This window comes from Phaenicophaeus curvirostris, chromosome 5 (assembly GCF_032191515.1).
Source record: "Phaenicophaeus curvirostris isolate KB17595 chromosome 5, BPBGC_Pcur_1.0, whole genome shotgun sequence".
Taxonomy (NCBI): domain Eukaryota; kingdom Metazoa; phylum Chordata; class Aves; order Cuculiformes; family Cuculidae; genus Phaenicophaeus; species Phaenicophaeus curvirostris.
This window is the reverse complement of record NC_091396.1, coordinates 284,659-298,276: the sequence shown is the minus strand read 5'-3', so window position 1 is coordinate 298,276 and position 13,618 is coordinate 284,659. Positions and strand designations below refer to the sequence as shown.

The window sequence follows — 13,618 nt, the reverse complement described above, 5'->3', positions numbered from 1 at the left end:
TATTGGTACAAAAGAATGAGGAAGGTTCTGCTCGCTGCGATCCCATGGAGGTGGCCAAGCATCACGTCTACAACAGTTTGAAACCCAAGCCCACTGTGGTTTTGGAGCGTTAGAAACCTTAACAAGCCTGAGAGAAGAAGTTGTCTGCTCTCCATGGCAGAGAGATCTCATCGGGCTGGATGGGGACATGGGTTTTGACCTCAGAGTAGAGGGGATGTGGGTGCTGCTGGGGGGGGGACACCCCAAAAAGACAACCTTGATGGGAAGAAAAACAATTAAGTAGGGAGCCTTTTAAGGGCTGCCCGGTGCCGAGGGGCGGTAGCAGGGGTGACAGCTGAGCAGCTGCAGCAGCGCAGAGTGACAGCAGTGTCACCCTGCCAGCCATGTGGGGCCTCCAGCGTGGCTCGCGGCTCCTGGCCAGCGCGCTGCGCGTCCCCCGAGCCCCCCGCGCCCCCGTCACCTCCAAACCACCCGAACACCCCCTCTCTGCCGCTGTGAGTAGCTTGGGGGGCTGGGAAAAAAAAGGGGAGCCGCTTGGTCAGAGGGGCAATACAGCCACATTATTTGTGTTGGGAAAGCAAGAGGGGACGGGGGAGAAAGAGGAAAGCCCCCACCCCGAGCTGTGCAGACCCACAGGGGGCTCCTGCTTGCATGTTATTTTATCCTTTCCTCACTTTCTGGGGTTCTGGGTACCTGAGTGTCCCCTGCAGCCTGGGGAGGTTCTCAATGGGCTGAAGACCTCAAGGAGGAGGTGGGAGCCCCTCCAGGCACCCCACCAGCATGGGGACAGAGCTGGGCATGTCCATTCCATGTGACATTCACCCCAAAAGCCCTGGGGGGAGGACGGGCTCTGCTGCCACCAGAGCCAGGGCACGCAGCTCCCTCCACCATCCCTTCCTCCAGGAAGGATCACAACCCAACCAGCAACCACGCAGGCTGCCGAGACCCTCCTGAGCTGGCTGGGGTGAGCTAAGAAAGGGGTGTTCTTCACCAGAAATCCCGACTGGGGTTCTTCCTCACCCCTGGCTTGCAGAGTTCACCTCCAAGGTCTGGAACAAAGACCTTCGTGGGCCCAGAGACTCTTTCTAGCCAAGTAAAAAAGGAATAAAGGTGGCAGTGCGAGGGGTTAAACGCTGCCCTGGTGCACCAGAAACATAAGAAGCTGCTGCTGGTTGTAATTCACACCTCAAAGTCATCTGAAAGTCAGGCACAGCAGACTTCTGGGAACACTGCGGGCCTTACTGCTGCCTGAAGGTCACCAGCTGCTCTGGTTTCCCTGTGGGGATCATGGCAGAGACCCACAGAGCGATGGAAACGTAGCCAGGGAGCACCCAGCTTGCACCACTGTCAGTGGAGAGGGCTCTGCTCACCCACCTCTTTCTCCTGCAGCCCCAAGGTGCATCAGTCAACAGCGCAGGGCCGAGAAGGGCAAGGAATGTGGACAGGAGCGCTTGATCCGCAGCGCCAGGCGCAGCACGGGTGCGCGACCATCCCAGGGACCCGCATCCAGCGGGGCTGTCGTGCAGCCATCCTGCTAATCCTGTTTTTTCTGCTGGCAGGAACAAGCCATCGCCTTCGGTGCGATGTCCGCCTGCCTCCTGCTGCCCGCAGCCTGGATCCTGGCACACGTGGAGCACTACAAGAGCAGACCGGAGTGAGAAGCAGCACGCGGACCTTGCGCAGCCCGCTGGGAGCTGAAGTATGAGTGTGGATAGAAGCACAGAACAGACCTTCACTGGGAAGGAGCGCTCCGAGTTTGGTCATTAAAATCCACATTAGCGTTCAGCATAATGGCTGCGGCTTTTGCTTCCACCGTGTCCATAGGGAAGGGATGCACAATCCATCCAGAACGCCCAGCAATCCCGCTGTGCTCCTCCACGAGCTCACAGCGAGGAAGCACTTTTGCCACTCAAGCTTTTACCTCACACAGTTGCAGCAAAGCAGGGGGCAGGCATGGAGGAAGCACTCACGGCACTGGCAGGGAAGCAAATTCAAGTTAAATTCCTAGAGAGAAAAATCCTCAAAGGTCCTAAGCGACATTTAAAGTGCACCCCTGTCTGGGTGCTGTATATCTCACTCCTCTTCCCGCACAGAGAGCCTCGCCACCCCTAAACACACACCCTTACTGCCCCTCTGGTGAGACCCCACCTGGAGCCCTGCGTCCAGTGCTGGAGCCCTCAGGAAGGACATGGAGCTGTTGGATTGAGTCCAGAGGAGGCCTCGGAGATGATGCAAGGGCTGGAGAACCTCCCATATGAGGCCAGGCTGAGAGAGTTGGGGTTGTTGAGCCTGGAGAAGAGAAGGCTGCAGGGAGACCTTAGAGCAGCTTCCAGGGCTGAAAGGGGCTCCAGGAAAGCTGGGGAGGGGCTCTGGATCAGCGAGGGCAGGGAAAGGATGGGTTTTGAGCTGAACAAGGGAAGATTGACATGAGATCTTAGGCAGAAATGTTTTGCTGTGAGGGTGGGGAGGCCCTGGCCCAGGTTGCCCAGAGCAGGGGTGGCTGCCCCATCCCTAGAGGGGTTCAAGGCCAGGTTGGATGGGGCTTGGAGCCCCTGATCCAGTGGGAGGTGTCCCTGCCCACGGCAGGGGTGGGACTGGGTGGGCTTTGAGGTCCCTTTCAACCCCATCCAGTCTGTGATTCCACGACTGGTGGTTCTGGGGAAGCAGACAGCGCTTGCTCTGCACAGGAAGGTTTGGGAGGCAAGCGTTTTCCGGGTTTCCTCTGTCCCACTCAGAGGCTGAAGGTCTCTACACGCCAGAACGCTGCTCAGGAATGCGCTGCGCGGGCGTGGGAGTGCTCCTGGCAGCACAAAGGCTGCCACAACCTCAGGACCAGCCCTCGGTTCCGCTCCAACAGCGATGCTGCAGCGTGCTCGATGCTCTCTAAGGCACCAGCTTTGTGCATGGCTGGTGTTGCGTTTGCTCCCGACGCTGCCGGGGAGATCGCCCTTCCTGAGCCCTTTTCCTCTCCTGGGCTGTGAAACGAATGTTTACCTTTTGCCTCTGCCACACATTCTTCCGAAGGAAGGGAAAGGCACACCAGAACAAGCTCTGGAAGATGGAACATGGACCAGGGGAAGTCAAATTGCAGCACCGCGGAAGAGAAAGCGATGTGGCCAAACGCACACTCTGAGAGCTGAGCAAACAAAGCAGCACTAAACATTGGGGCAGACAGGGAAGAGGAAGGCATCGCAGGGGAAACAAGGAGGAGGTTTTGGCCAGAAGTGACCAGAGACAGAAGGGTGGAGGGTTCAGCAGTTCAGGTTTTAAAGAGCTCGGGTCTCCCTTGCTGAGAGACCCCAGCATCCTCACAGCTGCCCAGCACCACCCCACGCTCTCCCTGTTCCATTCGTGGAACATTCAACCCACAGTTCTGAAGCAGCAAAGCAGAAACGGCATGCAGAGAATCACAACTGCAGCTCTGCAGATCATCAGAGCGAGACCAGAGAACCACACCGATAATCCGAGCTCCTGAGTCGCACAGCAATCCCACTGGCACTGCCGAGCGAGAACAGAGCACGGACACACGGACAGCAGGGTTTAGAAAAGCCACTCACATCCCAGATGTGAACAGGGCCCCACACAATTTAAAGTTCCTACTACAAACCTTAGCATGGTTCATTATTACTGCCTCGTAATTAGGGTTATGCATCCCAATGGATATTCGGAGGCAGCCATTTAGATCTGCATTTGCCTCGGATCCACAATTATCTGCCATCCTATAAAAGCACCAGCAGGGCAAAGGGATTTCCCTGCTGGCAGCTCTTACAGCAGCATCACCCGGAGCAGCAGGATCGCAGCTCCCCACGGAGCTCGACAGTAACACTCATGGCAAGGCACACGCCAAGCAGAGCACACGCCGAGCCTGCCCGCGGCTAACAGGCTGCTGGCATCCGCATGGTGCTTGGATAGAGGGGCTTGTGAGGTAAAACGCAAAAGGAAGCACATTTTTATGGATTGGAGGCTCAGCGGCAGGTTGTGGCGGTAACAGACATGGAACCACTGGGAAGGGAAGGCAGAGAAGTTTATTCCGCAAATGCTGCTGCACCTCACTTCAGCACAGCGTGTTCCTAAGAGAAAGCCACCCCGAACGCATCCGAATCCCATCCATCACGCGGCAACCCTGGAAAAATGGAGTAAACACTCTCTCCTGCTGCAGATGCAGAGCGAGGGCAGTGCAGAACGAGGCAAAAGGAGGGAGGGGACTTGGGGAACGCTGCCTTTGGGGAGAGGCTGCTGGGAAAGGCCACGTGCTCCGCAGGCCAGCAGCACGCAGGGATCAGGCACCGCCCCGACGCGTTGTCAGAGCCACCTCTGCTGGCCCTTCACCAGCAAACGCCGCCTGCGCCGCACCCTCCCACAGCCGCTCGATAGCGAGACCGATAACCCAGCCACCGCGGAGCCCTCGTCCTCCTCTCCTGAGCGCAGGACGGGAACTCTCGGCGCAGAGGGAAGTCTTGACTCCAAGCACCAAAAGGTCGCACACAAAAAGCCGGCCGAACGCCGGGAAGCAGCTCCCCACCCTCTGCCCACCCACCCCCCAGAGTCCAGCACAGAGCCAGCGGTCGGAGCGCTGCCGGCCCCCGCAGCAGCAGGAGTCGCTCGCCAGGGGCGGCGCAAGGTCCTCTATGTCAGGATGTCATGGGCTTGGTGCTCCACCAGCATCTCCATGCTCCTCACATCCGTGCACCAGAACTCCAGGCGGTCCTTCATCCCCTTGATCTGCAAGGCAAGCCCAGAGCGACTCCAGTGCCGCAGCTCCTGGAAACGCTGATATCCACCCTTACGAACAGGGATCCCAACCCCCACACATCCCAGAAAGACGCTGCTTCACATCTTTTACCACCAAAACAGCAGCGATGGAAGTTAAACTGAAGTGCACAAAAGGAATTATTTGCAGCCAGTATTCCAGTATGGATTTCTTAAAGGTAAAGGCACCTATAGTGTCTCCTAAAATGTTGGAAGGATGAACTGGTGAAGCTCAGCATCTCATCTTTTCCACCCGAAACTCCTCTCTTCCCAGGACAATTTGGCCTACAACCCAGAAATTCCAAGATTCCTTTTCACAGATTCAGGCCTGCAGACACCAGCCTCGTGGCTGACACAGCCACGGTGCTCCTGTTCGATGGGGGCTGGCACGGCTTTGGGAAGCATCACCAACACCCTGTTCCACCTCCCAGCAGGTTTCTAACTGCTCACTGCGAAATACAGACACAAAATGCACCACACGCCCCCAGCAAGAGCTGCAGGCAGCAACGTGCGAGGATGAGGAAGGGTTGATAAGCTTCCTCAAAGTGTCTTCAGGGAGACGGGTGCTCAGACAACGACCCTTTACAGCTCTCATTTAACTTTTAGGACACCTCACACAAGAGAAAAACTTCAAGCTGGCTGTTACCTGCTGTAAATCCAGCACGCGTGGCTGCACCCACGTCATGTGCACTCGCTTATCGACTTCATCGATGCTGCCCTTTACCAGGCCCACTGAGAGAGCCTTCATCACCAGCAGCTCCACCTGCAGCAAGAAAACAATACATGGAAGTACTGAGCATCACCCAGCTTCCTCCTCAAGGTAAACAAAGCATTTCAATACCACACACAACCACGGAAGGAGCAGCCGCGGCCTCTCACCCACCCTCTTTCAGGCTGTAACGCTGCCTGAAGACTCAATGTCTAAATACATACATGGATTTCTCCTCCCTAAGAGCTGATTTTTCTCTTCTCTGAAATCCCAGGAACAACTGGTTAACTTGAAGATGTCAAGATGGATTTACCACGGGCGAGACACGCTTGAGCAATGATTGCCATTTTAAAGTAACTCACTCTGTGGTCAAAGGGAGCTCTGCAACTGCCCTGCTCCTTTTATTTAGCAAAGCGCTCTGCAAGATCTTCTACCACATCCTTGTTGACAAGCTGGTGAGCTATGGAAAGGGCAGAAGGACCACAAGAGGAGTGGAAAATCAGCTCATCTACTGAGCTCCAGCGGTAGTGGTTAGTGGCTTGGAGCTGAAATTCACAGCTTGTCACAAACAGCGCTCCTTAGGGGCTGGCTGTGTTTAATTATCTCAAGTCATCTTTAGGCCAGCCAGATAATTTCACAGATGACACCAAACTGATAGGGAAAGGTCAAAACCATAGCCTTCCAAGGGGCCAGGATCAAGAGGCTGAGAGCCTGGCAGCGTAGAGATAAGCTATTTGTTCAGCCTAGGTAAGAGGGAGCTAGGGACACCTCATCACCTTCTCTCTCCTGGAATTTGGCAACTCAGAAGAGGCACTGCTCTCACAAGGATGGAGGGTTGAAGGACAAGAGACTACAGGCAGGATTTGCTTCAGCATGCATTCCATCTGGATAACAGACGGAAATTCTTCGCCGTGAGAAAAACTACACACCAGCAACGCCTCCGCTCACTGTAAATACTCCAGTCAGCTCAGCAGGGCCCTGAGTAAGCTATCCCAAGGCCAGCATTCCAGAGCAGGTGAAAACAGATAAGCTACTGGGTTCTCTTCCAACTTCAGAACGTGGCTAAGCATTTTCAAAAGTCTACCTACCACGACAGAGGAGCAGTGAGCGGTTAACTCCTTGAGAAATGAAGACTTTAAACGCAGAGGAATAGGGGAAACATTCTTGCTTGGAGTTCACCTCTACGAGTGGGTCTATCCAGGCATTTTTGGACCTTCACAATTTATACATCAACACATTTTTCTGACCCCGAACTCACCTCGTTTACAGTGACTTTGGCACTCTTGGCAATCTCTTCGAAGGTGAGCTGTCTGTGATTGGCCGGCCGGGTGAAAGTCATCTGAAATCAGGCAAACAAACCAAACAAAATCAACCCCACACAGTCCAAGTTCTTCCCACAGAAAGAGGGGAGACTGAGATGAGATCTTAGGGAGAAATGTTTTGCTGCGAGGGTGTGAGGCCCAGGCTGCCCCATCCCTGGAGGGGTTCAAGGCCAGGTTGGATGGGGCTTGGAGCCCCTGATCCAGTGGGAGGTGCACCTGCCCATAGCAAGAGGTGGAACTGGATGGGCTTTGAGGTCCCTTCCAACCCAAAGCATTCTATGATTCTAAAGAAGGCCCTGCTCCTGCACAGGGGTTGAACTGGATGACCTGTAAAGGTCCCTCCCCAACCCAAACCGTTCTGTGACTCTGAAATATTCAAGCGACGGGAAAGAAACTTTAAATGTTTGTGGTTTCCTATCAAGGCCAGGGTTTTCGTATCTGAGGAAACCAAGCTTTTAACAGTGCTTTAGAAACCTGTGTTACACCAGAACATCCTGTAAGAGTTATTGTTTCAACCCGCACCCTCAAGACAGGGCTTGCTCAGCTCTTCCTCCTCCCCTGGAAAGACAAACTCACAGCACTTCCTCAGGCTTCTTCCGAGCAGCCTGTGCCGTTTGGCACCACCTGGAGGCAAAATCTGCAGCTGGCAACTAACACTCATGGGTTTTGGCGAGCAGAGGGGATGAGCAGTCCCTCTCCATTCCCCACAGCCAACACATCATCACTTGGGGCTCACCTCCATCAGACACAACAGCTGGATCTTCTGCAGCAGGAGCGCTTCGTTTGCGGCCAGATCCAGCTGTGAGAGGATCAAACGGAACAGGTAAGTCCACAATCGCTTTTGTTTCTCCCCAGCGAAGAGCAGCAGTCTGCACACAGGACCGAGCCACCTTTCTTTCCAATAGAGGAGGCATCACAACCCTCCTGCTACCCTTAATGGATCCATAAAACAATCCATAGCAACTGAACAATTAAACACAGGCGAGCAATCCTTTATCAAACACCACAGCTTTTCCCCAAACTTCCCAGAACACAAAGGAGGAGACACTATTCCACACTGGAAGCGGTTCAAGCACTGGAGTGAATGGCATGACAGACACTAAAGCAGGGATTATCTCCCTGCACAGTGTCGTTGTTTGCTTTCCCCTCCGATTTCTCTTTACTGCGTCACATCAACCACGGGAAGCCAAAAGAAACCAGGTGTTATGCATCATGAAAAAACAAACATTTCCTGTGCTCCAATTACAGTTACACCAACACGCCAGAGCCAGCAGTTCCTAAGGAAAAGGCCGACGGAACCTGCGTCCTCTGTAAATCCGGAGCCTGGGCCTTACGCAACACAGCGACTCTGCTCACCTGCTGACCCCAAGCTGACTTCAGAGACTGGAACGTCTCCACGTTGCCGCTGTTGAAGGCGTAGAGGGTGTCAATCAGCCACTGCTGCTCCGTGTTCCTCAGGGACTCCAGGACCGGGTGCATCAGCTGCAGGAACCGGGCAGGGCAGTGTTAATGAAGCAAAGCCAAGTCCTGATACTCCACAGGCAAATCCAGCCTTGACTTACCAGCTCTCCAAAGTTATAAACGCCCTCTCCCAGGAGCCCGGCCAGTCCCAGGGTGAAGGCTCTCTCCTGCTGCTCCGAGACTGAAAAAAATAAATAAATACATTAAAAATACCCCCAAAACACAGGAAAAAAAAAACCAAAACAACAAAAATAATTTGGATGAAGCAGCAGCCTAAGCTCATCAAACTCTGCCTCATCCTCCTCTCCCTGCCCTTATTAAATCATCCCCAGCCCTCTGTCCAGCCTGAAATTCAGATGTCCGCAGAGTCAGCAACAGCACAAAGGGGCCAAACTGTGTGTCTGCAGTGAAGATTGTTGGGAACTGGAACAAACCATCCCTTCTGGTGGGGGCACTGCTCCCTCCCACCACCTACACGTAGCTTAGGAGCTGAATGCAACTCAGCAATTCCCCTCCTAGGCTCCTCCTCTTCCTAGCTGGATCCTGGCCCAACTACACCAGACCCCAAACAACATGGGGAATGCCTGTGCTGGGCAAAGGAGGAGTTACCCGGTAGATCTTTCACGTCAATGCACCCCAGAAACCGCAGCGCATCTTTATAGTAGGAGGCATGGTTCCCAATCGTCTGGTAGTACTTGCTGGAGAGGTCGTAGAAGCGGCTGTGGACCGAAGTCACCCCAGGGAGGTTGTTCAGCATCTCCTCGACCTCCTCGATGGTCTCCTAGAGGAACATGAAACTCATCTGTTGCAGGTAGAGGCACAGCTCTAACATACCTGCGCTCCAAGCCTTCCCGCTCACCACTGGAAGGTGGAAGAGGTAACACTCACTCTGCAGGGAAGCGGATGAGGCCACAGCCAAAACCACCACTGCACTAAATCCAGAATAATAGCAAAACAGTGGGGCTGGGCTGGCTGTTGGACTGGATGAGCTGGGAGAGCTTTTCCAACATCAATGGTTCTATGATTCTCCCTTCACAAAGTAGTTAAGGGGAGAAAAAAGCCCCAAAGACAACCCTGCAGCCATACTTACCCAGGACCCCCAAAACCATCAGACCACACACTCGCTCTAAGAGGTAAAGCCACACCACATGAAAAAAACTGAGCTTTGAGATCCAGCTCTAAAATAAGCCAGGACATGAAAAGCCGTCCTGGTTCAGCCACCATCAGCAGCACTGATACTGAATTCCAGAGCCTCTCCAAGCAGGAAACTGGAATATATCCAGGTATTTCCCCTCTTTTCCGGGAACACCAACGGCTGCAGTGATTGGCTGTGGGCTGCAAACAGCACCAGCCCCACACAAGCTCACATCAGAGCCTCACTGACGCTTCAGAGACTCGGCCGCGAGTACCACACATGTTTTCACAGCCTGTGGGATGTAAAACAGAACCGCAGCTCTTCCTGGAAACCCCAGGAGCTGCTGGTTCATCGTCACGTCACCCCAAACGGAGGTACAAGCACATCCATACTGCGGTAACTGCTGAGCACGTCACGGTGCCCCAAAGGATCCGAATGCCTGCCCCAGCACAGCCTCACCTTGGTGACCTGCAGGTCCCCGATGTTCAGCTTGAGCGCCCCGATGGCCGTTTTGCACAGGATGACGGCTTCGTCGCTGCTCTTGACCTGCAGTTACAGACACACACGTCGAGAGACCGTCACCATGCAGCCAGGCAGGCTCACAGAGCCCGGAATTGATGGCTGCAGCCCATTTAAGGCGTTCCGGCACTGAGCTGTTCACCGGGAAAAGCGGGAGGCATCCTGCAGCACAGGTTTACACACACTCAGGGAGCCACCTCCTGAGTTAGAAGTGCAGGGATAGCATGAGGGGAACAGTTTTGAGTTGAAAGAAAGGAGATCGAAATGAAATCTGACAGAGAAACGATGGTGGGGAGGCCCTGGCCCAGGCTGCCCAGAGCAAGGGTGGCTGCCCCATCCCTGGAGGGGTTCAAGGCCAGGTTGGATGGGGCTTGGAGCCCCTAATCCAGTGGGAGGTGTCCCTGCCCATGGCAGGGGTGGGACTGGGTGGGCTTTGAGGTCCCTTCCAACCCAAACCATCGCAAGATTCTATGATACGTGCTCACGTTAAAAACGATTCCTACAGGCAGGCTATCAAAAAAGGCAACTTCAAACATACCTTTTCTCGAGTCTTTTCCAGAAAAGTAAGGGCCACATTGGGATCTGGAGAGGAAAAAAAATAGCAGCCATGTCAGGAATTCCCATGGAGCCAAATCTCAGCCTAGAGACAAATCCCAGGGCAGAGGGTGGAACTGGATAGGAATCCATTCCAGGATTCTCTGAAAGCCTGAACTGGAGAGAGTTCATCCGAAGAAGTCATCTTAGAAATCTCCCTGTGTGGGAATCAAGAGAATCGCCACAGGACACCAAAAAAAAAAAAAATGGTTTGCTGTATTTGCTCTATTAGCCCTATCTCTGCGCCCCAACCCCTTTTGAACGGATCCAGCTTTCTGCCTCTGGCTGGTTCCCAGGCAGCAGTAGAGCTGCCGCTCTACATCATGGTTGTTGTTGAAGCTCTAAGTCGCTGTTTCCTGTTCCGATATCCCAACAGGACAAGAGCAGGGCAGGCAGATCAGTCCGTCACCGTTCCCCCAGCCCCAGTTAAAAAAGTGCTAATTAATGGCAAAGCCACATACCCGTCATCTGCCTGACGACGTGCAGGATGATCTCCACCAGCGACAGGGGGTTCACCCTGCAAAACAACCCCCCGTCAGAACAGCCCGAGCCCCCCACGGGGCCCAGACCCCCCCCAAAACACCCTCACCTGTGCTCAAACTCGCTGATGAAGTTCTCATAAAGCTGCGGGCACAGAGACAGCCACAGTCAGGGCAAGGCAGAGTCCAGTTCAACAAGCGCTGCGTTCTATCTCAGTCCCAGAGCTGTTGCCATCCCACACAGGCACGGCTACGCATCTACAGGACCCTGGACCCCAAATCCCTCATTTTACATAATCCAATCCCTGCAAAATCCTTCCAGCTGAAGGGAGGGATTTGAGACGCTCAGAAGCCAGGGGGTACCACACCACAACACCCACTACGAGTGTCCAGCCCGGGGTGCATCTCCAGGAGGCGCTGGGCAATAAGCACAGCCCTGCAGCTCCCAGACTTCTCCTGCACGTATTTGAAGAAGAGATTGTCCTGGGGACACAGAAAGAACTCTCACCTGGGAAACTGAATTCTGTCCTAAATAGCTAAGGCAGAGAGCATAACTGCTTGTATAACAGAGCCAACAGGCAACTCGACTGAGCACACAGTAACCCCTCACAAAGGGCAGGAGCATCCTGGGACACCCAGCCAAACCCCTCAGAGCGTCCCTAAACACCTGATGGCCCAGCCCAAGCTTGTAGATGGAAACCCACGTTACAAAAGGGAGAGAAAAAAGCATCCCCTGCACCCTCTCCCAAAACCACCTCAGTGAAAGAAATGAAGGAATCAATCTGAGGCTTCCAATAAGGATGCATTTGATTTCAGCAGGATCCCTGTGCACCAACCAAGCCCCCCACACCCACACTGGGCGCAGAAATCTTCTCAGGGTGCCCTGAGAAGTTGTAGCTGCCTCAGGCCTGGAGGTGTTCACAGCCAGGTTGGATGGGGTGGAACTGGGTGGGTTTTGAGGTCCCTGCCTCCCTCCCCACAACTCTGCAGAAACAAATCACAGGCTGCTTGTTTTTCACTGGTACAAAACCACCACTGCCCGTCCTCGCTACGGGAAAAGCCAAGTGCGTCATCCCAATAAATCCCTCGTTGCCCCAGTGAGCCCCTCCTCACCTTGATGAGCCCCTCGTTGCCCCAGTGAGCCCCTCCTCACCTTGATGAGCCCCTCGTTGCCCCAGTGAGCCCCTCCTCACCTTGATGAGCCCATCTCCCTGGGCAAAGCAGGGGTCCTGGACGAAGTCCAACACCTGCAGGGTCAGCTGGTGCCAGAGCCTACAGATACAAGAAGAGCACCGGGTGAGCTCATGCTTTGCACCTCTGCTCTGGCTGTGTCCTGCAACCCACACTCATGGCTTCAACCTAGAGACAAGCCAGAAAGGAAAACCAGCAGCACAGATACCCCCGGAGCACTAAGATAAAGTAACCTTAGAGAAAACAGCTCGGGAATCAGCTCCCTGCTTTCTGAAGCTGCCAGATAAACGCTTGCCAGCTACTGCCGGGACACAGAAGCTGCCAATCCCACACTGAGAGCTCAGAGCCACCTGTCCCAGGGGATGGGACAGGCCAGCACCCACTCGGACATGGAGAGTCTGGGGGGCCTGACCCACAGCAGCACCTGAGGACACTGCGGAGAGTCAGCAGGGAGCCAGGGCAGCCCCCCCCACGGGGAGCTGGGACAGCACAGCCCCACCGAGGGGCAGCGGGACCACAACCACCGGGAACACCGGGAGAGGTGGCCGAGGGCTGTGGGGCAGGAAGACACCAAGGGCACCGGGGAAAACCAGCTGGGAGCGGGACAGGGTCCAGACGGGGGCAGCGGGACCGGGGCTGGGACACGACCGCTGGGGAGCAGCGGGACCAAAAGAGCCCGGGGCAGCGGGGCGGCTCCGCAGCAGCGCCTGGGGACACTGGGGAGACCTGTCCGGTAGCCGGGCTGGCCACACCGAAAGCAACGAGGCTGCAGCCGCCGGGGGCACCGCGGAGAGGCGGCCGGGAGCGGGGCCCGGCCCCAGGGGGTGCAGCGGCGCAGAGCCCCCGCCCCGGCGCCCCGCCTCACTTCTTGTTATAGAGCTCCTCCAGGCGGTGCCAGACGGCGGCCTGGCCCGGCCCCGCGCTCTGGCTCTGCTGCAGAAACCCCGGCACGTCCTTCATGGCGGCGGCGGCGGCGGCACAGGCCCTACCGGCCGGAAGTGCGCACTCACTTCCGGCGCCGCGCGCGGGGTGTTATGGGTACAACGGCGCCGGGAGGTGCCGCGCAGAGCACTATGGGTATCGTAGTTCCTGGTGTACCGCGCGGAGCACTGTGGGTATAGTAGTTCCTGTATACCGCGCAGAGCACTGTGGGTATAGTAGTTCCTGTATACCGCGCAGAGCACTGTGGGTATAGTAGTTCCTGGTGTACCGCGCGGAGCACTGTGAGTATAGTAGTTCCTGTATACCGCGCAGAGCACTGTGGGTATAGTAGTTCCTGGTGTACCGCGCGGAGCACTGTGGGTATAGTAGTTCCTGGTGTACCGCGCGGAGCACTGTGGGTATCGTAGTTCCTGGTGTGCCGCGCAGAGCACTGTGGGTACCGTAATGCCGCGAGGCGCCGCCCCCTCACACCGCGCGGTAACCACGGCGACGCGGCGCTGCCCGCCTGCCCCCCCTC

General features: G+C 55.5%; 1 protein-coding gene and 1 long non-coding RNA gene across 2 annotated transcripts; one reads left to right on the top strand and one right to left on the bottom strand.

Annotated features, from left to right (window-relative positions):
* Window positions 1-337: 337 nt before the first annotated feature.
* Window positions 338-1,791, top strand: LOC138720609 (uncharacterized). The gene is made up of 2 exons (XR_011337442.1): window positions 338-494; window positions 1,560-1,791. It is a non-coding gene; the product is annotated as an uncharacterized lncRNA (long non-coding RNA).
* Window positions 1,792-4,006: 2,215 nt separating this feature from the next.
* Window positions 4,007-13,180, bottom strand: PSMD13 (proteasome 26S subunit, non-ATPase 13). The gene is made up of 13 exons (XM_069857163.1): window positions 13,025-13,180; window positions 12,162-12,240; window positions 11,079-11,113; window positions 10,951-11,006; window positions 10,434-10,477; window positions 9,836-9,922; window positions 8,851-9,022; window positions 8,343-8,422; window positions 8,137-8,262; window positions 7,517-7,579; window positions 6,717-6,797; window positions 5,396-5,512; window positions 4,007-4,722 (listed from the first exon to the last, which is right to left on the bottom strand). The coding sequence occupies exons 1-13, from the start codon at window positions 13,117-13,119 to the stop codon at window positions 4,627-4,629; spliced, it is 1,131 nt and encodes a 376-aa protein (XP_069713264.1). The 5' UTR covers window positions 13,120-13,180; the 3' UTR covers window positions 4,007-4,626.
* Window positions 13,181-13,618: the final 438 nt, after the last annotated feature.

Coding starts and splice junctions, on each gene's coding strand:
- PSMD13 (XM_069857163.1), bottom strand. CDS start 13,119: ATGAAGGACGTGCCGGGGTTTCTGCAGCAGAGCCAGAGCGCGGGGCCG. Junction 7,580..8,136: donor AGTCAGCTTGGGGTCAGCAG/GTGAGCAGAGTC, acceptor ATCCTCTCACAG/CTGGATCTGGCCGCAAACGA. Junction 5,513..6,716: donor CCAAAGTCACTGTAAACGAG/GTGAGTTCGGGG, acceptor TTCTTGCTGCAG/GTGGAGCTGCTGGTGATGAA.